Genomic DNA, 26,536 nt, shown 5'->3' on the forward strand with positions numbered 1-26,536 from the left:
TCTCCAGTCCAAACAAACCCCACAAATCTGGCAGAAATTAAAGAACAACTTGCATGCACACACAAATCACTAAAATATTTTGTAATTGACAGTTAAAATGAGACCTTTTATTCAAGTAAAACACAGTAAATTTATTCAAGTCAACATAGGCATTTCAGATTAGATGCCTTGCAAGCTAGCTGCCCAGTACTGCTTTCCGGTTTCAGCCTCCTGTCCCATGGGACTGTATAGCAGACCGCCCCAAAGGGGATCACTAGGAACACAACCTGCAGAAGGTCAGAGGAGGGAACAAGATGAAGGAGAAAGAGAGCTTAAAGTGAGAACAGTAAAAGGATAACAGAGAAGCAGAAAAGATTAAATTAAGATTTTAGAACAAATTTTGACAAATAGCTTTTTGTGTCATGTAGTCAAGCAACCACCTACAGAGCTAGGTCAAGCACCAGAAACTTAGAGGGCCAAACCATCTGACTCGAGAAAAATCCAAAAAGCAGGGCATGCTTAGCAGGATTAAGAGGGGGAGTAATTAGGCCTTATATTTACATTGTACAACTATTTCATTTGATCTGGGTAACTGACAGATCTGTTTATTAGTGTCATTAGGATGGGTATCAGCGTTTGGAAGATGCTTTTTCTGTAGTTTAATTGTACAAATTTATTCAGTCACACCACTAAGACCTCTATTTTTTCATTTGTGGGGCATCATTCCATGAAAAATTTCTAAAGAGAACTCTGCTTGGAAAAAAAAAATGCTACACATTGTGGAGCAACAAAAATCATAAACCAGTAATAAAGAATTGCACTCTCTCAAAATGTTACAGCTGACAGACTTTCTTTGCTGCCTAAACTGAGTCAAACATTTCTTTTTCTAAGGCTCCTAGAGTAATTGAAAGCTTGTTTTTTCTTTTCTTTTCTTTTTTTTTTTTTTTTTTCCTTTTTTTTTTTTTTTTTTTTTATGTCAGAGAAGTAGGAAAAACAACACTAGGATGACCAGGTTTATTTCAGCCTGCAAACTCTGTCAAATTACTAAAAAGTAAACTTTGCTAACGGTGAAGCCCACGAGGCCTCTCTGCAGTAAAGGCAAAGGTAAACATTTCATAGCTGCATAAGTTCAAATGGGACATTGGGACAGGTGTGAACAGGAACAGCCTCAGTGCACTGGTGCAGGCAGGGAAATTTCACGCTGTTTCCTGTTCTCTCCCACAGGCACCCCCTTCCTGCCTTTTCAGGATGACCAGAGCTTCAGACTGGAAACTACAACTACCACCTAGGGACCCCTTTTCCTGTTCTCCAGCTCCCTAAGGTACTGCATCCTGCTGCCCACGCCACTCCCTCCATGCAGCAGCCTTTCCCCACTTCCTCAGCCACCAGCCATCCCCTTTTCCTATACAACAAATAGCTAATTTGCGCGCCAAAAAGTCAGTCTCCACCCCCTGCACCAGAAGTAATTACCCTCCCCTTGCTGGCAGCAGCCCACCGGCCCTACTCTGCATCCCAGGCTGCTTCTGTGCATTTGGGAAGGGCAGAAGGTTCTCCTGCAGCAGGGGGTGAGGGCAAGGGGAGGAGAAGCAGGTAAAAAGAGCCTTGCAAGGCACAGCACCTCCTTCAGGGAGATGGGAAGGGGGACCAGCAATTGCTCCTGAAAAGAGCTGCTATTTGGCCCTTGTAAGCAGTTACTGCTTCACACACCTGAACTGCTCTCTAGGGTTTCAAAGGAAGCAGAGAGGGGGAGAGGGACCAGCTGGGTAGCAGCATGATCTCAAACAGGTGGTCTGCATCTTCTCCAGGGAAAGGCACAGGAGGAGCAGACATCTGAGCCATGACATTGCAATTTAGTAGGACTATTTGCCTCTTACCTTCCACCTTCTTTTGGAAAAAAAAATGATGACTTGGCATGTGCCCCAAGCTGGCTCAATAACACTGAGAGCCCAGCTTAATGAAAATCTTTCATTTGTGATCTTAAGTTCATCTTCTGTTTCCTTTTCTTTTCTTTTCTTTTCTTTTTTTCTTTTTTTTTTTTTTTGAACCTGATTAATTTGTTCCACAATACATTTCTTTCTTTTGCAAATTTTTTCCTCCAGCCACTCCTGTAGATGTCTTTCTGTGCTGGCAGGATCAAGCTAATTTCAATTACAACTTTTCAAATTCCAAAGTCATAAAGCATACAGCACAATACAGAAGCAGTCTGTTTTCTTTTTTTGTGATGTTTGTTTGAACTATACCTCCCGTAACAATACATTAATCAGCTTATTTCATTTTCCAATCTATCTGTCATCCATCACATGAAGGTGTGTTTCAGTGAGGCAGGCTGCTCATTTTGTCACAACTTACTGTAAAGGTAGAAGGGATGTGATAATACTGTTATTTAATTCTGACACAGGCTGTATTAAAATACGCAAATAGGTTAAAAATTTGGTACTGAAGAACTTAATCCATTTTGTAATTTAATAGTTCATAATTTAATCCTGACATTTCAGTTTAAATTTTTACTTTTGGGGACTTGTGCTCTGTCCAGAGAAACAGTTCCTCTTTATATACCTGAATTTTACATGACTGCAAAACTCTTCTCCTATTAAAACAAACTAGGTTATTCAGGAATGAAAATCACTAGTTTTTCATAGCATTTTGAAATCTAAAATTGCACTATTCCTTTTTCCAATGCTTAGAAGCAAAGTACTGAACAATGTAAGCACCAGTAGTAAACACATGCCAGATATCTTATCAATGTTATCAGAGTGTTCTCTATCTGCATAATCATACCATAACTTATATTTGATTGCATGAATCTTACTCATCTCAGTTATTGTAATACTTCCTTTCTAGAGTTAGCATTGCTGAAATATTGTGGCTTAACTGATTGTTTGGGCTGTTGATTCATTTAAAAACTTGATTCAGTGATCTGTGTCACTGGACAGATTTCCCAATCTGTGGTATTGCGGCAGCAAGCAAATTTTTTTTCCTAGTGATTTAAAATGCTAGAGCAACATAAGAATAGCATCCCAACATGGTCAGAAAGTGCATCAAAGAAGTTGGGTACTGAATCTGATCAGACCACAAAATGAGAACAACTTTGTTCTCAAAACAGCATTCAGCAACAGAAAGGAAAGTCGATCACACAGGGAAAGCAGACTTTCTCAACAACCCTAAGTAAGCATGAGGAACAGCAAATACTCTTAATGCTGCATGTTTCCCTCACAGTTAAAACAAGAGGGCTTAGTAGCTACGAGAATACTGTAGTCATCCAGCCATCCAGTTACAAGAGTTACAGCATGGGAAAGAAAATAGAGAATAAGATTTCCTTACATATACATCTAAGAAAGCAGTGATTTGTTCCTTCAGAGGAAATACTATTCCTTTAATCTGCACAGCATGTTCCAAAGACTTAAGACATGCAAAGAGATACTAGAATTGAGTAGGTGGGGCAGACAAGTTCTGAGGTCTGATGTTCGACACAGCCATAGGAACCCATGCATGATTTTAAGCGAGATTCTTTCTAACCATGTCTTGTTAAATAAAGCTTAATTCTAGTAAAGACCTAGCAAAAATGCACTAATTAAGAAGACCTGCAGTAAGTTTTTATACTTCTTGGTGCAGAAATTGCTGGGAGATGTGCATGCATTGTGGTGGTTCAGCCTTCAAATCTACCAATATAAAGGAATGGAATAAAAAGCTTATTTTAGCTGCTACAGTATTTTGGTTTCAAAAACATACATGGGAGATGTACAGCTTACAAACAGAGTTCTTCTAAGAAATTACTATTACACGCATAAAACTTATCCTTATGCCTTGACAGTCTGAAACATAGTGTCTGTGTGTATATATATATATATATATAACTTTTGCAGTATGATAAGCTGAACCAATTTATTGTAATTTACTGAAAAGCTAATACAGAGGGATCAGAACATTTAATTTTTTAAGCTAATGCTTATAAAATCTTCAGGAAACACCATCTCTACTTTTTAGTTAAAAAATAGCTTTTTCTTGCCAAAGGAACAGGTAGCATCTACCTGTGCCTTATTTAACAAAATAACTACAGCAAGACTAACCAATAGCAAGCCTTGCAGAATATATGCAAAGCTCATTCATTAACTACCATTTTTAAACCCTGATACAAATGGATTTTTCAAACTGATTCAGATTAACCAAGTCTGGCTGTGCTTACATCTGGAAGTTATATTTTATAACACTAGCCACATCTTGAAAAACAGACTCAGATGTTTGGAACAAATTCAGAACAGTTGTAAGAAATTCTAGGTACAAATGAAAAAAATTGAGCTTTAATGTCTTTTTCCTCTCAGTTTTCTTTCAAGTAAGCATTTGTAATCATGGTGTTTGGGGAGTTGAGGGTAAGGAAAGAATCTGTGTGATTATCTGTGACGTATTTACTCATGTATAACGGCAGTTTGTCCTCTCTCATACTGCTCCATAGTATTTTAAGTCTATCCTGATAGAAAGACATGATGCCAATTGAAACCAGCTAAGAAACAGAGCTGAAACATCTGGTCTATCCAGAAAGATTCTGTACTAGAAAAACTGTTTTTACATGAAACTGTAAATGGATATACTGAGAATACGTCATATCCATATAAAAATGCCCTTTTTAAAAAAACAAAGCTTATAGCTCATAGGCCGTGTCAGAATGAAAGTGTCTGGAAGGGTAGTACAACTTGTAACAACACCAAGTTGCTCATTTCTTTATTTAGACAAAAACTTCATTAAACCTTTCTTCTCTAAACCCTCCCTCTCTGGATTTCAGTCAAACCAAAAAATTACTGTAGAAGATTAATTTCTTAATATACAAACCACAAACAACGATAGATCACCATCAGAAGAAAAGTAGTTAGTTTTGAAATCTAACAGATCCAGGAATATTTATGCCTTGAAAAGAAAAAATCAGCCTTGTTGACGATGACAAATATGTCTGCCTTTCTAGCTTATTTAGGGATAATTATGAAGCCATAAACAGGAAATCCAAACAACAGAAACATGCCCAAATACTCCTCAGAAAAAAATGGTATTGTAGATGACAGATGACAAACAACAAAGCAAGATTTCATCCTCACCCACTCTGCTTAGCACAGATATTCTAGAAATCCCACAAATACACTATTTTCTCTGAACACATACATTAGTTTTCCAACCTACCTAGTCTTTTTGCTGGTCTTCGGTTTTGATGTGGCATTTTTTGCTTTCTTTTCCTTTGGCTCTTTAGGGGTCTTAGGGACTTTGGGGGTCTTGGGTTCCTTCTTTTCCTTGGGTTCCTTAGGATCCTTCGGTTCTTTTTTTGTCTTGGGCTTTTTCTTTTTCTTCTTCTCTTCTTGAGAGATATCCACCGAGTTCCTGGTTAGATTCTGGTTGTCAAGTCCCCCAGGAAAGTCTTCCTTACCAAAACCCTTACTGGGACCTTCTACAGCAATGTGATTGTTTTTCTTTTTCTTTTTCTTTTGCTGTGGCTGCGGCTCAATTGATGGCAGATAATCATCACTTTTCACTAGCTGGGTATTCGGTCCACTAACCTGAGTCATATCCGGCACTGGTTTCTCTAAAAAGGGTTCCGATGGAGAATGCTGGGAGAGACAAATGGAAATAGATAAATTTTTAAACTTTGAATTCTAAAACTTTGCATTGAAAATAATCTGTGGAGCACTCTGTTTTGGAGCAAGAGTTTACAGAAGGAGAAAATACAAAGCAGATTAAACTAATAGCATATCTGAAAATGAAACAGCGACAAAATGAGCAGAAAAATTTTGATACAGTTATGATAAAAATATTTATTATAAAGCTTTATATAAAAAGTAGAAGTGTAGAAAATACTCTGGCATTTCAACATTTAAATGCAAAAGGAAAGCAATTGTTATTTCAGGCATTTCTGTATTCAAAATAGTTAGAAGGATAAAAAAACCTGGAACAAATGATTCAGCTGCACTGGAATTTTGCCCTCTGGGAAAAAAACGGTTAAAAGTTTGGTTCTAGATGTACAATAGGAAAATCAAGTATACTCACTTGGCTGCTTTTACACAAAATTAATCGAGGCAGTTTACACTGGTTCAGGAGTGACGGCAGGTATTTTGATCAACACATGAAGGATTAAGCCATTTTAAAAAAACAATATGCTGTTATGTTTTATGTTAAAGATTCACAGCTCCCTACTTATAATTGCAGTAGATTTGTACCTACTAAAAACTGGACAAAGAATGGTCTTAAGTGTTTGTAAAGTTACATTTGCATTAAGCATCCTATTTTAAAGTCCGTATAGTGTATGTATCTGGCACATAGCAAACTTCCATAAAGTACAGAAAAATCTATGTGTAATCACACAAATGCCAAGTGCCTGAACTAAACATATGGGATATAATTGCAACTCTTCTCCTATTAATGGCTCCCCTCTACACAAAGATCCATGAGTCTGCAATAAAAGAGTATAGGCTCTATCAGGACTTTGCAGTATGTCAAAGCTTTAACCTGCTTCTCCTCACTGCCTGCCAGTAGTTGTAAACTCAGGACTACAGTGCTTTCCACAGAGAAAAGTAATGCTATGACACCTTATCAGTGTCTTTCTTACAACTGCATATATGGCCACACCATTTTTCTATCCTTCATTTTTATGGAAAAGCAGGAACATAGAAGTCAAGCCTGACTGGGTCACAAATTCTAGCCATTTGAGATGCTTGATCCATTGAATCAGGCAGAAGAAAGGTTTGTAGCAAAACAGATTTTTACTTTTAGGAACAGCAGTGCCTGCATAACTATTTGTAATGTGGTTCCTGCCTCCTGTTCTTTATTCAAACAGCACTCAGGAGTGGCAAGCATACGAATGCATGACTGCAAATTCAGCCCTTGTGCATGAAGAGAAGTGACGTGTACGTACAGACGTATACTTTAATGACTTGGACCTAAAAAAAATCCAGTGCAGGTAAGTTAAAATTTAGGAAATAAAATTCTTAACAGCATTACATCAGAAAGTGAAAGCATGCTTATTTGTCCACATATATTAATATAATTGTCTGAATGTTAACAAACTGAACTAGTGAGGTCCTAACTTTTCATCATTTTTTCACTGCAGCAAGAAAACCTTTACCTTGAATAAATCCACATGCTTAGAAACTACCCAAGGAGGATAGTCGGTACGCCTACCAAGAAATAAACACCACACTTTACTGTTGGTTAGGAGAGTTTTGAACAGAACAAGCTGGACTCTACAGTTCCTTACAGAAGACTCCAGGAAGAGAGAAAATCTGAAGGGCAGAGAAAATCTAGGTTTACTTGATTAATCAAAAACTTTGTGCAACTTCTGCATGTTCCCAGGGCTGCAGTCTCAGTGGAAACAGCTCTGCTGCAAAGCTGATGCACCACATCCTTCAAGACCCACCTCAAACAAACTCACTTCAAGCAATCGCAAAGTAGGAATCAGCACCTCTTCTAGAAATCTGTGGTCACAATAACATTCACACTTACATATCTTCATGCTGCAAAGTTCACAAAGACTGGATATCTGCACTGAAAATGCTGATCTCATGCAGTCAGTGATGCCAGTGAGTTCTGCAATCTGACTATGCACTGCCTAAATATATATGGTTTTAAAATCCTGTAATTGTTTTCAGTTTGGTTGCTTGAATTTAGTTGTATGCCTCCTCAGCTCTGTGCTATGACATAGAACAACACTCTTACCTGCGCCTCATACTGTTATCTGCTTATACCATATAACTTTTATGTTTAGGTTGGAAAGGACAAGAATATCGCACACATCACATAATACTTCTGATTCATAGCTTTCAGAGTAATATTTCTAATTTTTGCAAGATATTTTTATATAGTTAATAGGTTTTGTTGACTCTTCCACCCCTTTCAATTTAGTGTTTTTAGAAAATAGTGACATACCACAAAAAATTATACCTGGGGGAAAAAAAAAAAAATCTCCAGTACAGTCAACACTATTATGTTATCTTCCATTTCATACTTCATGCATCCTGAGTTCTTCTGAGACATCAACCGCAAGTTTTAACAAAGTTTCCATTGAGCTGTCCACAGCAATACTCAGTCTTTTTCTTCAGCTGATACTGTTCACTTACTATGTCTAACACATGAGAAATTTATGTTTTCCTTCCCATTATTTGTTAAATTTGTATTTAGTGAGTACCTTAGGTTGGGAACTGCAGTATTGGACTGCAGTATTAGGAGAGACTTTTACAAACAACTACATATAAGCTTAAGAGTTGTACTTACGAAGTACAACTCTTTAGAAGTTTTAAAAAGTAAACTCTTTAGAAATAAACCAAAGGCGATAGTTGCAATTCTTCAACTTTTTTTAAAAAAAATGCAAAATAGCTAATCTAATGAATATTAAAAACTGCAACAAGTCTAACAATACCACCTAAATTTAGTTATATCAAATTTTCAAGGCTCTGTCTACATTAGTTATATGACTGAGTCAATGAAATCAATATAGATTTATATTATTTTATATACTTGAATATTAGCTTTTTACTCTAATTTAAAAAAAAAAGTTGCCTCTTTTCTAGACATTTTTTTTTTAAAATAAAGGAATCTTAACAACCTTTGAAAAAGAATAAATGAAATTGAGTATAAGGTATACAGCTTTCCAAGTCTGTAGATCAGTGCCAGTCCTCTATTTTTTGACATTTGCAGTTTTAATGTAAAGTCTTGACATGAGGTTAAGCAATGAAAACTGAAGTGACTGTTTCCATATGGTACTACCTAGTAACCTTAACAACTATCTTCGGTGCAATTCCAGAAGATACCAGCCTACCAAAATTCAGATTCTTCACTACCTTCAAAACTTATCCACAAAAGCCATTCTGAACACTCTCAAATACTATTTAGTCTACATATTACTTGCAAACATTATGCATGAAATCAGAATATAAAAACTTATCTTTTATTTACAAGAACAAGTTAGGTGCATAACAAAGTATAAAACTTAAAAAAAAAAAAAACAAAAAAAAAAAAACATTTTTGTTTCACATCATTCACAATCCCCAAAACATTAAACTACAGAAAGGTAACTCTGCCCTATATTTAATTGTCCTATCATTTGCAAAAATGCATTACTTTTGCCACACTACTCCCTTTGCAGTTTGTTACATTTTGTAATTCATTTATATATAATCATGTAAATTGTAGCCTTTATTCAGAAATAGATACGATTAACTTAATTTTTTCTAAGAAGTCTCTGTCTATACTTTTGCAGCGTTCTAAAACCATGTATCCCTAACTGACAACCCTACATTGCTCCCTAGTGTGAAGCTGTGTAGAAGCAGCACAAATGTAGTGAGAAGAATAGATCGGAGGCAGCTTGAAAGATGCGTTTCTTTAGCCAGAACCATTTTTCTGCTCTTTCTTGAGAGGGGAGAAGAGGAAGAAGAATATGCTCACATTAGTAAATATTAGTTTAAGCCGACTATAGGGAATTATTTCAAATAGTTCTACTACATTAAATCTATGGTGAATTAACTGTAGTTAGAGGGCTGCAACTTCTAAATGAAAGAATCCTATTTTCCAATTACAAAACTATAAAAAGACACGTATTACTTTGCTAACCAGAAGATGAAAGATTTATCTGCATACTTCATTCAAATCAGTTCTCCTGCTGCCTTTAGTAATAAGCAAAGCTATAATTTAGCACACTGGTACAGAATTTAATCTTCTACAGGAAAGAAACTAGTAAAGATTAAACACAAATAGGTATTAATCCTATTTGATATTGCAGCAAAATTATTTCTGGTATTATTTGAAATAAGGTGAAAAAGGTGCTCAAAAATATTGGTGTGTTTACTAGACCCACATCTCTTTAAATCTTTTAGAGAAAAGCTGTTTTTGTAAACATTTAACAAAGAACAGATGGCCTGTTTTAATCATGTGAAAAAACCTGGAGCTCACATTAATACTCCTACCACAGACTACTGGGTCTAGTCTCCTCCCTAACCAACAGCATGGTACAGTCTTTGGTAACGCCATTTAATTTCACAATGGATGTTTTCTCATCAATTCCGACTGCTCGACAGTTAATCAATGCTATTAACATGCAATATCACAATGCAGGACACTAAGATCACAAGTTATTAGAACAAAATAGAAATTTTCAAGTACTCTGAACGTTCAAAATAATTTGCAGCTCAACAGGTTACCCTGGACAGTAATATGCCTCTTCATAATAATAAAAAAAGCCGAACATATCAGAGGAGGGGATGGAAAAAAACAAAAAACAAACTGTATCTGAGAAATTTCTTCTGGAGTGCAAAATATCACCTTTCTAGAATTCAAGTTTATTTTTAAATTTGCAACATACTTTAAGTCATTGAGATTTGATAAAGCAAGAACCAAGATGCATGCATTTCACAGCTGTTTATGCATTCAGATCTGAACTATCCTCCGCAGCCCAAGGAGCAGATAGATGTCTCAAACAAGGCCTGTTATGTAAAGTGGCAAGATGGACAGGATGCAGGATTATGGCGGGGAGGGTTAGTGGCGGCGAAGGAGGTTAAGGAGAAGAATCTCTCTGGCTCTTGAACACGGATTGAGCCGCAATCTTACTTAAGCGCTAAGAGAAGACGAGTGTCAGTTCCCTAGCAGAGCAGCAGCTTGAGCCAATCACTGAGGTTTAACAATGCTGAAGCAAGAGCAGCAAAGTATGTGACACGACTCAGCTAACTTTGTCAAGTTTAAACATCAGCACTTAACCAGAAAGCTCATTTTATTTTAACCAGGACTATTTTGATTTCTCTCAGGTGTATTTCCACACTCCCTATTCTCCTCCATTATTTTGGAAAAGATGTACTGTAACTACATTTTATTTAAATTTTCTTGGACTTTGATTTATTAACTAAGTTGTATAACAGTAAAGTAAGCACCCAATCAGTTCCCACTGCCTCCAAAATAAAACCTCTCCAATACAATACCTATAAAATGGAAATTTTCACTTAAGGTAAATCATTACTGAATATTCTCTTTTGCAGCAATTACAGTTCTGTTATCACCTTCACTTTGAAGAAGTTAATGGCAATTTGTGTCAAGAGAAACAGAAACACTAGAAAGACTACAACAACACAGGCAGGAACAGAGCTGTACATACTGGCGCAGAGGGCACTCTTGCAGAATTAGTATCTGGTGCCAAGGCCCTCAAAGTGTTAAAAACCATCCCACGTAGAACTTGCCCCATAAGTCTGCCTTTCAAAACTCAAGGAAAGGATTCATCATCCATCTGTATTATTTAAAACTACTAATCACGACTATCCCATAAACAAACCCATTTGGAAAATTTCCCCGATCACAACTCTCCTTTTCAAAGCTTCCTATCTGCACAACACACTGCTCCTGCAACTCTCGACTTGTCTTTTCAACCCTTTAAACATGAGGCCTGCCTTGTTGCTCCATACACCATGCTTAATTCTTTGTAGACCAACATAAATATTTTTCAGACATTGTCCTGCTGCAAAGTTAGTGTATCGGTAGAAATTCCACAGTAAACAGGACTCAGCACTACCTCAGAAATCTCAGCCAAATACTTCTAGCTACATTCAACAAGGGTACAGCTGTACAATTTCTTCTACAGTAAAGTGCACAAATATCCTCAAGGATACTACTATACCCATAATTCTTTCCAATACTTGTTCAACTAATGAATTTCTCTTTTCTTTTCATGAGTGATCCCTTTCCTTTACTCTGAAGCTACTGTCTCTAATTCTGGTTCTAACTATGAGGTCTTCAAGGACGGTACTATTTGTTGTATGAAAATACTTAGTAGACCATGGAATATTTTGGGCAATGTGATGCTTTTTGGAAGCACTGGTATTTCAGTACTGCAGAAACCCCTCTAAAACTTGAAGTTTGAAAGCAATGATTTGCATTTATAAACCTGCGAAAGTGTCGATGATCTTTTCCACAATAAATGAAAAGACATCACACAAGCTGAGACAGAAAGAAATGGCATCTAATTTATAAATAGGCTCAACAGGAATCTTGTAATTACCAGATCTGTTGCCACACTTAAATATTCCCACAAAATACAGATAAGAATGTACCAAAAACAAGTTCTGCCAACACCTTCTTAGCAAGAAGTAATTTGAGAAATAAAAATCACTTTACATCAAAAGTTCACATTTTAGTGAACTGCAATACCGTTTTCTCTCTTAAGTGAGCTTTCCTGCTCTGTTACTATTAACAGAGACTATTTTTAAAAAACAGGTGTGAACAAAAAAAAGTTAATATTTTTTGACTTAAAGTTATCAGAAAAAACTCTGAATCAGGACAACTCGATTTTTTTGGTGGTAGAATCCTAACAATGGAGTGGGAACAATTAAAACCCATCTTAATGCTTTCAGCCATCACTGCAAAAATCTGTCCAGTGCTAATTTGGTGGAGCTGCAAATACCCCCATATAATAAATAGACTTCCCCCATAGAATAAAAGATAATATGCAGAATAGATTAGAGATCCTTAATTGAGTCTCAGGATAACTGTAGCATTAGAATTATTTATTTTGTGGTCATGTATTCTATGCAGTAACACAGGTTACAAAAGATGGATGACACCAACATGGCCATCCAAAAATCAAAAATTCCGTTATATTTCATAATAATCACATGTAGCAACACTGTTTCACTTTTGCATAAAGCAAGAGAATAGTATTACTAAACCTATGGAATATCAGTCAGCAAACTGAGCACTGATGAGTTTGTTCACAGTTCAAAAATAACTAAATATCCCATAGCAAGAGGTCATATTGTTGCTGATCACTGACCAAGATCAACACCGATGTTTATTGGACAATATCAGACAACTGCCAACCTCAAAATAACGGGATGTGTATTCTCCAAATTACTTTTTCACATAAGAATTACAGCAGTGATACTTTTATAACTGCTAATGCAATGGTCCACAAGACAAACATTTTACTATGAGGTAGCCTATAACACAAAAGTATTAATATACACTGGCTTACCTGGCTTAGATGCCCGTGCAAGATTGCTGCTAATGCAGTCAGGGCAGGTTCTAAATACAACACAGCAATAGCTAGCACAATCCTGACACTCCATTCTCCATCATCACCAAATAAGAAGACAGGTCAAGGATTCACATTTTTAGCAATTTTTTTTTTATTAGCTTTGGCAGCACTGACACATAAAGGGATGGGACATTTAGGTACTGGACTCATAATGGCAATCTTGGATCACTCACACTGACAACTTGTGTTCTGCCTCTGGCACCTCTTCCTTCCGTAGCCACGTCAAAGGAGACCTCGATTTTTTGTGCGCGCTCCACTAGCCATCAGTCAATACACTGGGAACAAGCCAACAGCAGTTTCACCACAGAAGTTTTGTGAAGCTTATATGCGCACAGTGTGCATGTAAGTGCAGGTGGGAAAATGACAGGCAGACCAGCAACAGTCCTATTGCGCAGTGTCACACACTGCAAGGTAGCCCATAGGCGTCGTCGTCTGAATACCTTAACTTCTTAATAGGAAGTGTATTTAAAAATAGGGATATTTCCTTTACTAAGCTCAACTTTTAAGATATTGAATCCTTACTAGAGAGAATTCCTTGGATTAGTTAGAGAATACCCGTAAGGTTTATTACTAGCCCTTTCCAATCAACCCCTCTGAAACAAGGTGAGGGCTGTACAACTCCAGGCAAGCCGGGAAGTCATGCAATAAAATAAGAGCATGTCAGAGTGAAACAGTTTCCAGAGCACCTACTATAATACTTCAACCTCCCAAGGAGGAGGGGAGGGGGGGAGATTAATATATATTTGGCTGAAAGAATGATTTTAAAACTATTGCATATATACATAAGCCTTACAAAGGCTAACTTAACATTTTAGTATATATGTAGGCTGAGTTTCTCTTCTTGGGCTTACTTTGACATTTCTTCCCTCCCCCCCCCCCCCCCCAAAAAAAAAAAAAAGAAAAAAGAAAAGAAAAAAAAGAACAGTTTCACCATGAAAATGAAGCTGTTTCTCTGTGGTAGTAAAATTGGAACATTTTCTGATTCTTAGGCACATTTTATAGTCATGCTTTGAAATCAAAGTTCATGAGGAAAGATGAGAATTGTACTGTCCTGCATATACTTTTCTCCTCCCTCCTCCAGCATACTTCTTTCAAGATTGCTACTGAATGTCAAATATGCAACGAGTTATCCTCTTCCAGAAGTAAGCAGTTCTAGCATTATATCATCATCATTGCAGGTTATAGCTCTGTAATATCAGGTATGACTGTGATTTAACACTCCACCCCCAAGAAAACTTCAATGAAACAGCTTTGACTGGCTTGGTGTGTTAAAGCCTAACAACAGTAATTAAAGCAATATATGTCCCCTAGAATTTTGTTTTTCCATGGAAGACTTAAAAATCACTGAAAAAACATTTTTTAAAAGTGACCTTAGTTAGCATACATCCACTTCTAGCAATACATTTCTCTACTCTCATTCAGATCTGAATCACAGTGGCACAGAGCAAACAGCATCAGGTTTATGACTGGGGAGAAATTCACAGTTCAGTGTACTCAGTGCAAACACTGCTCCTTCTGACCGCAATAGATGAACAAAAAAAGTTCTGTTTGTGCTTTTACTGCTGCAAGCAGCAGCAGCAGGACTATTACACACCACGCCAGCAACTAAGGGCATTTCTATTCTGGTACTTTTTTTTCCTCTTCTAACACCAGAACTACAGAGAAACTTATTTCACAGGTTAAATATGTAATTGCAAATTCAGAAAGTATGCCTCTGATTTTTTTTTTTTTTTTTTTTTTTTTTTTTTTTTTTGATCTCAAAATCTCTAATTTAGATAAAGTACACTTCCACAGAAGGGGAAACAAAAATAATAAAAATTTAAAAAGAGAGAGAAAAGGGGGGGAGAGAGGGAGAAAAGCAGCATGGACTTTTTATTAGATGAAGCCAAAGATACCAGGCCAGGCAATTTTTATTTCTACTGTCTGTTCAGCTATGCCTAAGAATCAAGTAAATACAGTCTTCAGAAATACCACCTGTTTGATGGGCATCCTGTGAATCTTGATCCGTTGTTTTCAAAACCAGCATGAAACACCTTAGAACTTAGATGATGAATCCAAAGGACCAAACTGCAAAGACAACTGTAAGGAAGCATGCAGAGGCAGAGATGTGCACAGGCAATGCGACATGGATAGAAGTGCATACTGCCCCAATCCATTTTCTTGGCACCACTACGTGTGTACGAAGAGCATACATGCTTCCCACCACCACTTCCCCTCCCTGCATAGCAGCACTCTGACACCACCCCTTTCCAACTCCATCCTGCCATTTCTATCCCACAGTGCTACTGCCTCTTTCCCAACACAACCTCCCCTTATACAGGGCTCCCCATACTCTCCAACTCTGTTTGAACAGCAAGCCAAAGTTTCCTACGCATCCCCTCCCTACTGGTTCCCTTCCTCCCTGCCAAAATCTGACAGCTCCTTTTCCCATTCCCTTCTCCTCTATTCACTCTGTCCAGCTTCTCTAGACACTTTTTCACTACGTCTGTGCCAGAAAAAACCCAAGCTCTGCTTCAAACACTTCATGCTCAGGGACTAGCTGCTATGCTAGCATATACATATTATCCTCTCTTTTCTTCTGGGCTCAGTATCTTCTGGTGTCTTCTAAACAGCCTGAGGAGACAAGGGTACAAGTCCCAGCTAATTCTTTTGAGGCTCTTGCAGCACGCGCACACTGCTGGCCCCACGCATCCCTGCTCAGGCGGCCGCTAGTTCCTGTTTGAAGGCAATGCTAGAGCAAGGGTCTGCAACACATCTCTCCCACCTCAGAGGGAAAGCTCCTCTTGGAGACAGGCTGGGAACCCCAGCTGGTCTCCAAGCCGTCCCTTGTAAAAATGAAGGGCTGCAACTGGCCTTTACTTCATACGGCCAAACAATAAAATATAGCAAGCACCAGCTAACTGGTTGCAAACATTTTTATAAGACTGCACTTCTTAGCATCCTGTATTTGTTCCAGTACTTCAGTAAGACTCTTGGTAAGACCTAGCTTCTCTGTCACTTAGTCCTAACGCCTCTCATACAAGATGAGAGAAAGAAAAGCCCAGCCTTTTGGTTTTCAGATCTCCCTCTTTCCTTTCCCCCGCCCTCCCACCATGCATCTGATTCTAAACTCGCTAAACATGCACATTTAAGCAGCCTGCACATATCAACAATACATCAATCAACAGTTTAACGACAAACATGCATCAGATTACCACGCTGGTAAGAAGAGGTTACAATTCAGAGAAAAGCTTTAACGAACCTTATTATTTCCATCTACAAGGCCCTCTTAGGAAAGAGCAAGTTTTCCCAAATGTATAAACACACATCATGTTGTAGCAGCTCAAGCAAGGGGAAATGGCATTAGATGTTTAAGAGTCTACCAGATGGAGCTAAGACAGGACTCAAAAACCCCTGGATTTTTCTTGCTATACATATAAAAAAAGTCCTGCTTAAAAGTCCTGCAATACTTCCATCATACCATCTGTAAGTACATTCATTAAATAATAAAACATTCCAAACTCTTCCATGGGTTGCAGCAAGGTTTTTCAATTTCATCAAGAAGTATTGCAGATAGGGTTTAATAGGTTAAAAAAAATGAGCTCACAGTATTAATAAAAACACCATCACTTTTATACATACTGCACTTCGGTTTCTTTTGCCTCTCCCAATGCCCCACACCCAAAGTAAAGATGCGCTGTATCCACAATCAATGAAATTTTCTAGAGTCATTACTTCAGCTCATGCTAAATCTAAGTATCTTTTACAGTCAGAACTTCTCTAATCAGAACTTTTTATATTGCAAATTTTAAAAAAGACACACTCAGAGAATTCTTTAATTCCATTAACTTCTTAGATGACAAAAAACTTAAGACAACACCAAGGCAATGAAATCCTGTTCTAAAACAATTCTATTTTATTTTTCTAGTTTTAATTTTTAAAGTTGCTGACTTTATTATTGTGATGAAAAGGGTCTCTTCTTAGACTTTAACAAAAAAGGCCCTATTGGGTAAATACATTTTTTGATATCATCAGATGATGTTCACAGTAAATCAGTCATCTTGCCTCTACTATTTAAGACTACTCCAAATCTCAAGATGTTTTTCTTGCTGCTGTTTCAATCTTACAGTCCATGTGAGTGTGCTTAATACTACTAGATGCAGTTTTAAATGGTCTAAAAGTCTGTATAAACTTTCTAAATGCCATTCCCTTAGTTACAAATATTTCACACTAAAGGAGAAACAACTCTCCACCTGCCTTCATAAAAACAAACAAAAAACAACAACAAAAAACCCACACTTTTTTCTTAGCTATCCCTAATCATAACTTGAGGTGACTTTTATAACCCCCTTTTATCCAGTGTTATACTATTTTTGTCCTGCAGTACACTCAGAAGCTTTCTCCAGACATTAACCAACAGACCATCCTGCAAGTGATGCATGCAACAGTGCATGTCTACACATTTTTTTGTTGGAAAATTTTCATGCTTAAACTCTACTATAATACTAAAATAATACAAGTTTTAAACACATTTTCGGGTTTTAGAAGTCAATATAAAGCATTTAGGTTTCAGCGTCAAATAATGAAAATAAAAGAATTACCATAGTTAATGTTACTAATGAAACAAATTCTGATTCCTAGTGTAAAACATTTTACAATTACAACTCAGACACAGACTGACCCTTAACTTCCAGCTTTGCAGTTTGGAATTCTGCAGACACCAGCACCTGAAATGTGTACATTAACTTGCAGTTTAATACATTTTGTAGCTCACTGTGTTGTTTCTTGATACAAACTTCTAACAAACACTTAAAAGTATACACAGACATAATACCTAAAGCTTTCTACCAAACTGTACATACAAACAAAATAACTGTATATACTTAAGAACATTTACCCTTTCCTCAGATGTCCTCATCACATCTTTTTCAGAGGTATTTTACTGGACATTCACAGCAATGTGAATACTTAAAGTGATGCCTTAGAGCATTCGGGGAGGAAAAGGGGCACAAAACACAAATTAAAAGCTATTTTTCTACAGCTTTGAACACTTAACCATTTCACCTTCGCTGTGCCCTTTCAACTTCCTCTTCTATCTGACCCTCCTGCAAAACTATAGCTGTTTCTCTGTTCAATTTCCGATAGAGCAAATCAAGAATATTACAAAACAAACTAAAACATCAGCTGAATTATGAGTACTTCCTGGGTTACATACTCAAGAATTAACTTTTTCCATTCTGTCACACAGAAGGTACCCAGTCCTCTGGTTAAAAAAGTTTTAAGATGATTAAAACATGTGATGGGAAGGTAAGGTTTTTTCTCCCTCTCTTGTCTCTAAATAGAAAAGAAAAAAACCTGAAAACATAGCATGTTGTCTGATAGCTTTCTTACATTTTCATTTGTTTTAGATGTACTCAAGTATTAAGAAAACGTTGTAACTCAAAAAAAAAAAACTCTGATAAGAAAAAACCTAACCAATCTTCAAACATCTGCAGCTGATCAACTCATAGAAATCTGAAGACAAAAGATAAAATATATCTTTAGCAGTGATGCCTTTTACACCAATAATTTCTATTTTATGAGAGGAAAACTACTAAAGATTTAATGGTGGCAATTAAAAAAGCCAAGAGTTTGAATGGCTCAATGGCTGAGTCATACACCTTTTGCCTGTAATAGGCTCCATTACAGCCCTGAGCTCAAGCTGTCGGAAGAGGATTGCAGATGAGTAAGAGGAATTAGTATTTTTAAATATTACTGTAAAGAAAGGTGTCCTTTAAGCATTTGGCAGTTGCAACTCTAACAACAGTACAGTAGCTTGAGCTTATTCAGATTCCTAGCATTAAATAAGAAATATTAAAGAAATTGGCATAAAGCCATCACAAATTTAAGTACCACTTCATAGGCATTTCAAACTTCAAATCTTTCAGTACTTTTATGTTTTCTGCTATGTTATTATAACCAAACTTCAGGTTTCATTTATGTTTATGTGAAGAAACATAAGACTGTACAGCTGAAGACTACTTTCAAGAAATTTGTACTTAATCTCAGGACGCCTGTAAACAACTAGTGTGATGTAACAGCAAGGAAAAGAAAATGAAACATTAAAATACATCTCAGGCTGATTCCCAGTAAACACAGGGAAGTATTTGTGCCCTACAAATACTGTATACAGTTCTGATCGTCCACATAAAAAACAATTACAGGTTAAAGCAGATACAGGTAAGTATTATCTTGAGGGAGAAGGCTAGAAGAACTTAGCTTATTTTAGATAGATTGCTATTCATGAAAACATTGGCAGGTCCAAGTACAGGAAAGAAAAAGAATTAAGGCGAAGGGTAAAATTGGCACAAGAACAAATTGGGTATAAATTTAGGATAGCCAGTCAGATGCATGTTCCAACAATCTAAGTAATCAGATTTGTGTCCAGATTTCAAAAAGGGGTAATGGACACAAAATCCAGGTGTTGTTTAAATTGAAGATTGAGAAATACTTCTTAAGACGGTACATGTGAAGCTGGCAGCTCAACTCAGTAGCCAAGACAACCTTTGAAAGTAACTAATGATAGTATGAATCAACAGTAAGATATGGTTTAGATTAAAAAAATAAAAAATAAAATAAAAAAAAGAGAGAGAGAGAACATTTTAACAAATGCAATCTGAAATATGACAAACACTGAATATTTAGGTTCAGAAATGAGTTAAATATGCTTAAAACCACCATTTATGGCTAATTTAAGGGAAATTCTATTAAACAGATCAATATAGCTGGTAAGACAGGCTTTTGGTCACATAAATCTTTTCTTCAGACCTGGAAAACACCATTGGCTGCCCAAGAATATTTTTTATAATTAGGCTGACCAATAAATTTGAAGGGAAAAAAAGATATTATTTCTTCTCATACTCCTTACTCTGCTCATGTTTTTAAATCACAGCTATGATTACTCAAATACCATAAGGAAAAGCCCCCATGATTTTATAACACCTTTCTTTATATTCAAAGTCTTCTTTCATACCATGACATGTTATTCAAAACACACCATTACTGCTTGAAATAAAGGGTTAATTTTTAACCAAAGACTCCACAGCTTGTGCTCTTTTGCAACAGCCTGTCCATTGCCCATCTGTATAACTTTTCTAAAACAATGCAGAAGTCATTTTTATTTTTAGGCACTCTAGATGGTACAGATTTGAGAAAAGCAGAATTAAGCAAATTCTGGTCACCAGTTGTTTATTTACACAGTTATGACACTTAAATATTCATGATATACTTCTAACAAGTGAGTTAATGCAGAAGATACTGGCTTCTAATTGCCACGTATCCAAATGCCATTGTTCTAAATTGCAACAGAAATATAACCAAAAGGCTCTTGATACAGTTTTACTCCTTTCTTTCTAATGTTCTGTTGGAAAGCTTGTTCCTCCTCAAGAACTTAACGCAATTCTCTAACCAAAGAGATCTGAATTAGTGAGCATAAATGTAGGTAGAATCATGTCTTCCTTCAAAAAATTGTTTTCTACAGAAATCACCCCAAAGTTTCCACTTCCAGCAGTCTCCGAAATGCTTTGACAGTTCTCCAGTTAATTTACAGTCTAAATCCCCTCTCTCATCCCACCCATTGGAGGCAATTAGATGACTTACAGGACTGCTTTGCCTTGGTGTAAGTTAGGGCAACTTAGTGTAGAGATACTTAGAAAAGTAGAGAAAAGCAAGAGTTATCTTTTACACCTACTGGTAAATATATGAGAATCTAAGCAGTTAATCACTGAGAGCGACACAATGCACAAGTCACACTTCAATTACTTGATGCAGCCGAGGTTTCACCATAGACCTATATTTACATCTAATATATATAACTTATATATAATATAAAACATACACATATGTATGTATATGCATGTGTGTGTGTGTGCATATATATATATATATATACACACATATATATATATGCACACACACACATACATACTCACACATCTTATGTGTATCATTTTCCACAACATACAATTATTTCATTGCTTTACTAGTGAATAACACAAACATCTACCCGCCTTTTCAGCATCTGCAATGCAAAGTACATTCCTGCATTAAAAGCCAAAGTCTTGACCACATCAGGTTCTGCTGGTCAAGATTTCAACAATACTGTTTTTGGCTTTCAAGAAATAAATTTGTGCTTTTTCTAGGGTTGAAACAAGGTAGGTACTTCCACCTGCACATTCCTTTTATATAAGAGTCCCTACAGTTCTGTACAATAAATTCTGGTTATCCAATAGACATATTTTGTAAAATGTCGCTTAGAAAGTAGGAGGTTACCTTCTGAACTGCTGTGATTATTCTGCATATCCTAAAACACAAAGTAGAACATGCAACACAAACCCAAAGGCTTTTAACTTTTGAGTGACGTGCAGACAAATGCACAGCAGAAGTCAGTCTGGCATCTGAGAAAGCATACAAGAGTTCATAAGCAAGTAGTGTTACTTGTCTTTATTTAACGCTTCTGACATCTGCACCCCTCAAAATTTTGGGGAGACTTGGGAAACAGACCAGAGCCTTCCCAGGGCAGTCGGAGCCAAAGGGGGACACAGATTTGTGGCTGAGGCAGAGGGTCTCTGCTGCCTGCCTGCCGCCTGGCTTGTCACTGAACTGCAGATCTCATCCTGTGAAATGGCAAGGGACCAGCTGTGCCTTCCTTACCTACCTGGTCCTCGCTGACCAAAATTAGTCAGAAGTTCTTTGATGGAAGAACTTAACAGACATACTGACTACACAGTACAAAGTACAGCTATCTTTTCCTAGTTGGCTTACTAATATGAATCCGTCAAACAATTCAGGTACCTGGGGGTTTATGCTGTCATTTTCTAGGACAAAAAATCACAGCTTTACAGTAAGGTTCAGTTATGCCTATTTCTATTCAAATTCAAAAGGTAAATATAAAATTCCTAGTATACGTTCTTTTGAATCTTTCCATAGCCCTCCCAAAAAAAGACAAGTGCCAATCTGTGATCCATTACTTCAAGATTAATGAAGAATATCATACTTAGACCAGCCAATACAGAATTCTCCTTCAAGATTCTTTCCTGCATCTTTTCTACACTTTGCTTTACATTAGGGTATATCAGCTGTCATTTCAGACACCAGATTGAAAAGATTCACTCTGAAGTGAGATTTATATTACAACATAGAACTCTATTCTAACTTTTTTTAAATTTTATTTTAATTCATAAGTTTCTAGTAGTTTTCCAGTGCTGGTATAATTCTCGTTAGAAATTTCCCATATACAAACAGTTGTTTAGCACATAAATTTGCTCTCCCAGGCCAGGCCACTTAGAAGTGGTCCACGGGGGACTTCAGAGGTATACGGACCACAAGATGAAACCACTGACTTAAAGAAGTCTTAATGGATACACGTGAGATACAAAACCAAAACAGACTGTCAATAATCAATTCTATTTTTCTCTTGGGGTGAAAAGATAGTGTTCTCCAAACAGCCTTTCCATTGAAGTATCTTATTAACTTCAGCATGATGAAGTGGACTTGAAATCACAGACTTCTAAGAAATCCTTTGATGATATGCTGGCCAAACTCCATTTATGTCAAAGATACTTCTCAAGCTCTAGCTCTTTAGCCACAACAACAAATAAAAATAAATAAATAAATAAATAACTTTGAATATGCTATCTAATATTCATTTTATGACATGCAACAGCAAGGCTTTTTCCCAGCTCCTGTAGTCACTGAACTAGAACTAACAATTAAAACAGAATTTGCCATTAGAATGATGAGGGAACAAACACTTTATTTTTCTGTGGACAAATATCTCATTTAGAAGTACCAATTGAAATAATTCTTAATTATGTCTAAAGCAGGTTTTAATACGCAATCAGTTTTAATAACATTTTTCTATGAAACATTGAACACCTTATCCCTGTTTAAAAGAAAACTAATTAGCTCCAGCCTTCTTAGAAAACCTAGAGTAAAATGTAAAAATTTCTATGTACAGTGGGTCTCAAATTATAGCACCCACAGATTCACATTTTGTTTTGAATTAGGTACAACTGGTTATAAAATGACCCTTTAACTTACCCTCTCTACCACCAAAAATAATGCTTAGCTAGTAACAACAGAGTTCCTGCTTTTCTGATCAAACTTGTTAGGATTATTCTTCATAACCTGCCACCAGCCACATACTGAGTATGCTCTTACTCCCAGCTACGTAACCTTTGCCATTCAGCAGAATGAACCAGCATCAGAAATAGCGGATGGTAAGCTGAGCCTCACTCTTCAGTTTGTCACTGTTGGGACAGTTTGTGGCTGCTGCTGCACATCTCTTCCCCCATTGTCCTGTGCAGATGCATATTTTTCAACCAAGTGCAGCCAAGCAAAGTATTTCTGTGTCATATAAGATAAAACATAAGTTCCTGAGCTACACGTTACTCTACATTACAGGATATTACAGGTGAGCGCTTCGGGAACTGCTCTGTTATTCCTTGCCTGTCTGTGTGGCAGAACAGCTCACAGACACATGACACACAAAAATGGTTAAAAAGCAATCTATCCCAGAGGAAAAACTTGCCAAATCCCAGTCTAATGCCTCAGTTGCAGAACTACTTTTTTTCAATAGGTTTTCTTGAAATATTTCAACAGGAGACTTAAAGAGAAAGACCTACCAGTCCTCCAACATTGTAGGCATTTATCTGTATTTCCAATTGATGATCCCTGCCCCAGCAAATACTTGCAAAATCCCTTTAATCAATTGACTGAAGACACATATGGATAGCAGCTATAAAGCCAAAGATTTAAAACAGTTTTAAATGGCTACTATGTTTCACATACAATTGTGCATGTAAATTATGAGGTCAACTTTTTACAGCAAGTATCACTTTAAATTCACATATGAACTGTATAAGCCTCCCACTATATTTAGCAACAATTGGCTGGTACAGAGAGATTTCTTCCAAAAATAAAATAAAGCACTTCAAATCATTCAGCACTCACATGTAAGGAAAATTACAGTATTATCACCATTATCAAAGCCTTGCAGGGCCAAAAAAGATATGAAGTACCAGAACACAAGTGGATGGAGGGCCATCTGGAGAGAGAGAGAGAGAGATGTGAAAGGAGGGTAGAAAAAAACGTTCATATTGATAACTAGGTTTTAGGAAGTACGTTATGAAGCTTGTTACAAGTTCCAACTCTCTTTCCTTCAAAAGCAATAAATGTGAAATCTGTAGGAGCTTCAATGTCACAATTACAGTGGTCATTATGTTCTTCTGGTTCCATAGTTGCATAGACATTAATTACTAGACAATTAAAACCAGTGTTTTTGTAATTACTCTACTATTCAGCTGTTTATTCAGCCTTCTTTTTTAAAAAAAAAGTCTGTTACAAGTAGGTGCACATTCATTTCTGGAACTTTTACGTACAAAAATCCTTTGATAAAAATAAGGTTTTTATATTTAACAAACTATAAATATGAGAGCCCAAATTGTATTAAGTCTTCACTTTTCCCTCCAATGTGTTATAACTATATAGCAAAGAGACATTCTGTGTTTTATACCTTACTGAAAGGAAACAGTGCCGCACTGCTAATGGCAAATACTTGCAGTTTTCCAAAAATTAAAGACTAGTAATGACCCATACACAATTACCAAGCTCCAGAAGTTAAGATTTCTTGATGTTTAATTTTCACATCAGCAATTCATGCAATAGGATCTCCTGAGAATGGGTTCATAAGTCCTGTTTGTTTAATGTAATACACTGGGCTCCTAAAGTTGGCTAACAAAAAAAGCTGAGGAGAACTAACTATAAGGAAACAGTTGCATCCAGACTTTTGGTACTCATTCAGGAGTTAATAGGTGATGGAGCAACATAACCAAAGCAATAAAGATTCTTCCCAGTCCAACAATGGAAGACAAGAGAGAGATCCACTCGTTTGCCTTTTTCTTGCAGGTTTATTTTCACACTTTGGTTGCAGAAGTAGCTCAACCAATCCAACTGCCTCTTAAAGACAGAAATCTCACTCCTTCCTAATACATTTCTTCCATAAGCTATTCTGACAGTTTAGTGATAGTGAACCGAGAAGTATCTCTCTCTCTCTCTCTCTCTCTCTCTCTCTCTCTCTTTTTTTTTTTTTTTTTTTTTTTTTTCCCCTCCCTTCCCCCTGGCTTACTTTTCTGGCAGGTTAGTGAGAGTCAGCTCTGCAGAGATCCAACAAGCAGCCCAAGCTAACCCAGGGTAAGTGGTGGGAAGCGGGACTTCCTGCTTAAACAGTTAGATCAGTTGACTGTCTTGCTGACCTGCATCCTTAAGAGAGAACAACACTGGAACAAATTACAAGTTACAAGAAGAGCAGGAATTTGTTATGTTTTAGAGTATTGGGCATCTGAGTAAGAATCTGAATCATGAGCTGGGTTCTGCATAAATAATTTCTATGCCCTTCATCAGTAAATTCCTCTTTATAAAACAGTGGTGCTATTACTACCAGTATCTCCCAGTAATTGAGCAAATGCTAACCAAGTCTCTGGAAAGTCATCTATCAAGGTTAGCAAAAATACAGAAAAAATGCCGATTCAGAGTTTATCAAATCTGTGTTCAGATTGTCTTATATATCAGTTCTACAACTTCAGAAGGAAAACTTGGAAATACATTTAAGTTTTATTTCTAATTTTACTGCTATTAAATGATTGTGTTAAAACAAACAAAAAAAAATACACCCCACCCCACTCCCAAAACCCCACAATTTACATTCAGTGCTCAAGGAAAAAGTTCATAGATTGAGAAAGATGCTGAAAGTATCAAGGCACACTACACACATCTAATACAATTGTGCAAAGCTCCTTCTGCTAAAAAAGGGATATTCTTTCATCTCTTCAACAACAAAACTGCAAATATCTCAGCCAGAAGGGGGGGGGGGAGTCTCTTTCCAAGAAAAAAATATTGATTTGATTTTAGAGGTGTACTTTCTTTTTTAAGGAAAATTTTTGAGGAAATTTATTTTCGAGGAAAAAAAGGAACAAAAAGTGAGAGTTAAAAAGAGCTAGGAGACATTAGAATGTGACCTGTTTTTCACTAATTCAGTAAGACAGGACAAAGTTTTGACTTCTGCTGGAAGTTTTACTTTATCAAAATGTGAGAGAGGACTCAGGGGCTGGTTATAGAGATAACCGGTGTGTACTTACAGGTGTCCAAGGAGCCTAAAGCTCCCCACCTCAGGAAGCGGCAGTGCCCGTCTCCTCCCACCAAGCATCCCCACTCCTGCTCCACCAGCCTGGGCGATCATGTGGGCACACAGGGAAGCAATGCCAGGAACTTAACTGACCTAGGAGGGAGGGATTTGGCCAGGGCAGCTCCCTTACTAGCATAAGGGTTCACCAAAGGAAGGACCATGAATGTTGGTGCAAGGAAGGGGGTACAATTTTGTATTCACAGACTTCAGCCACCTTTATTTTCCATTATTCCCCCCCCCCCCCTTTTTTTAAAACACAGTCTTGATAAGCAGGTGCCTCCAACAGCTAGTGGATGAGAGGAGCTAACTCCCAG

At 36.9% G+C, this 26,536-nt stretch overlaps 1 protein-coding gene across 5 annotated transcripts in view; it reads right to left on the reverse strand.

Moving 5' to 3' along the window:
* The window catches only part of CHD7 (chromodomain helicase DNA binding protein 7), a 130,832-nt gene that overhangs the window by 52,167 nt on the left and 52,129 nt on the right, over positions 1 to 26,536 (reverse strand). For all 5 annotated transcript variants that reach the window (XM_062570334.1, XM_062570336.1, XM_062570337.1 and 2 more), the window contains one exon: positions 5,146 to 5,567. In XM_062570334.1, the coding sequence (XP_062426318.1) occupies positions 5,146 to 5,567 (422 nt within the window). The remainder of the gene's footprint in view (positions 1 to 5,145; positions 5,568 to 26,536) is intronic.

This window comes from Rhea pennata, chromosome 2 (assembly GCF_028389875.1).
Source record: "Rhea pennata isolate bPtePen1 chromosome 2, bPtePen1.pri, whole genome shotgun sequence".
Lineage (NCBI taxonomy): Eukaryota > Metazoa > Chordata > Aves > Rheiformes > Rheidae > Rhea > Rhea pennata.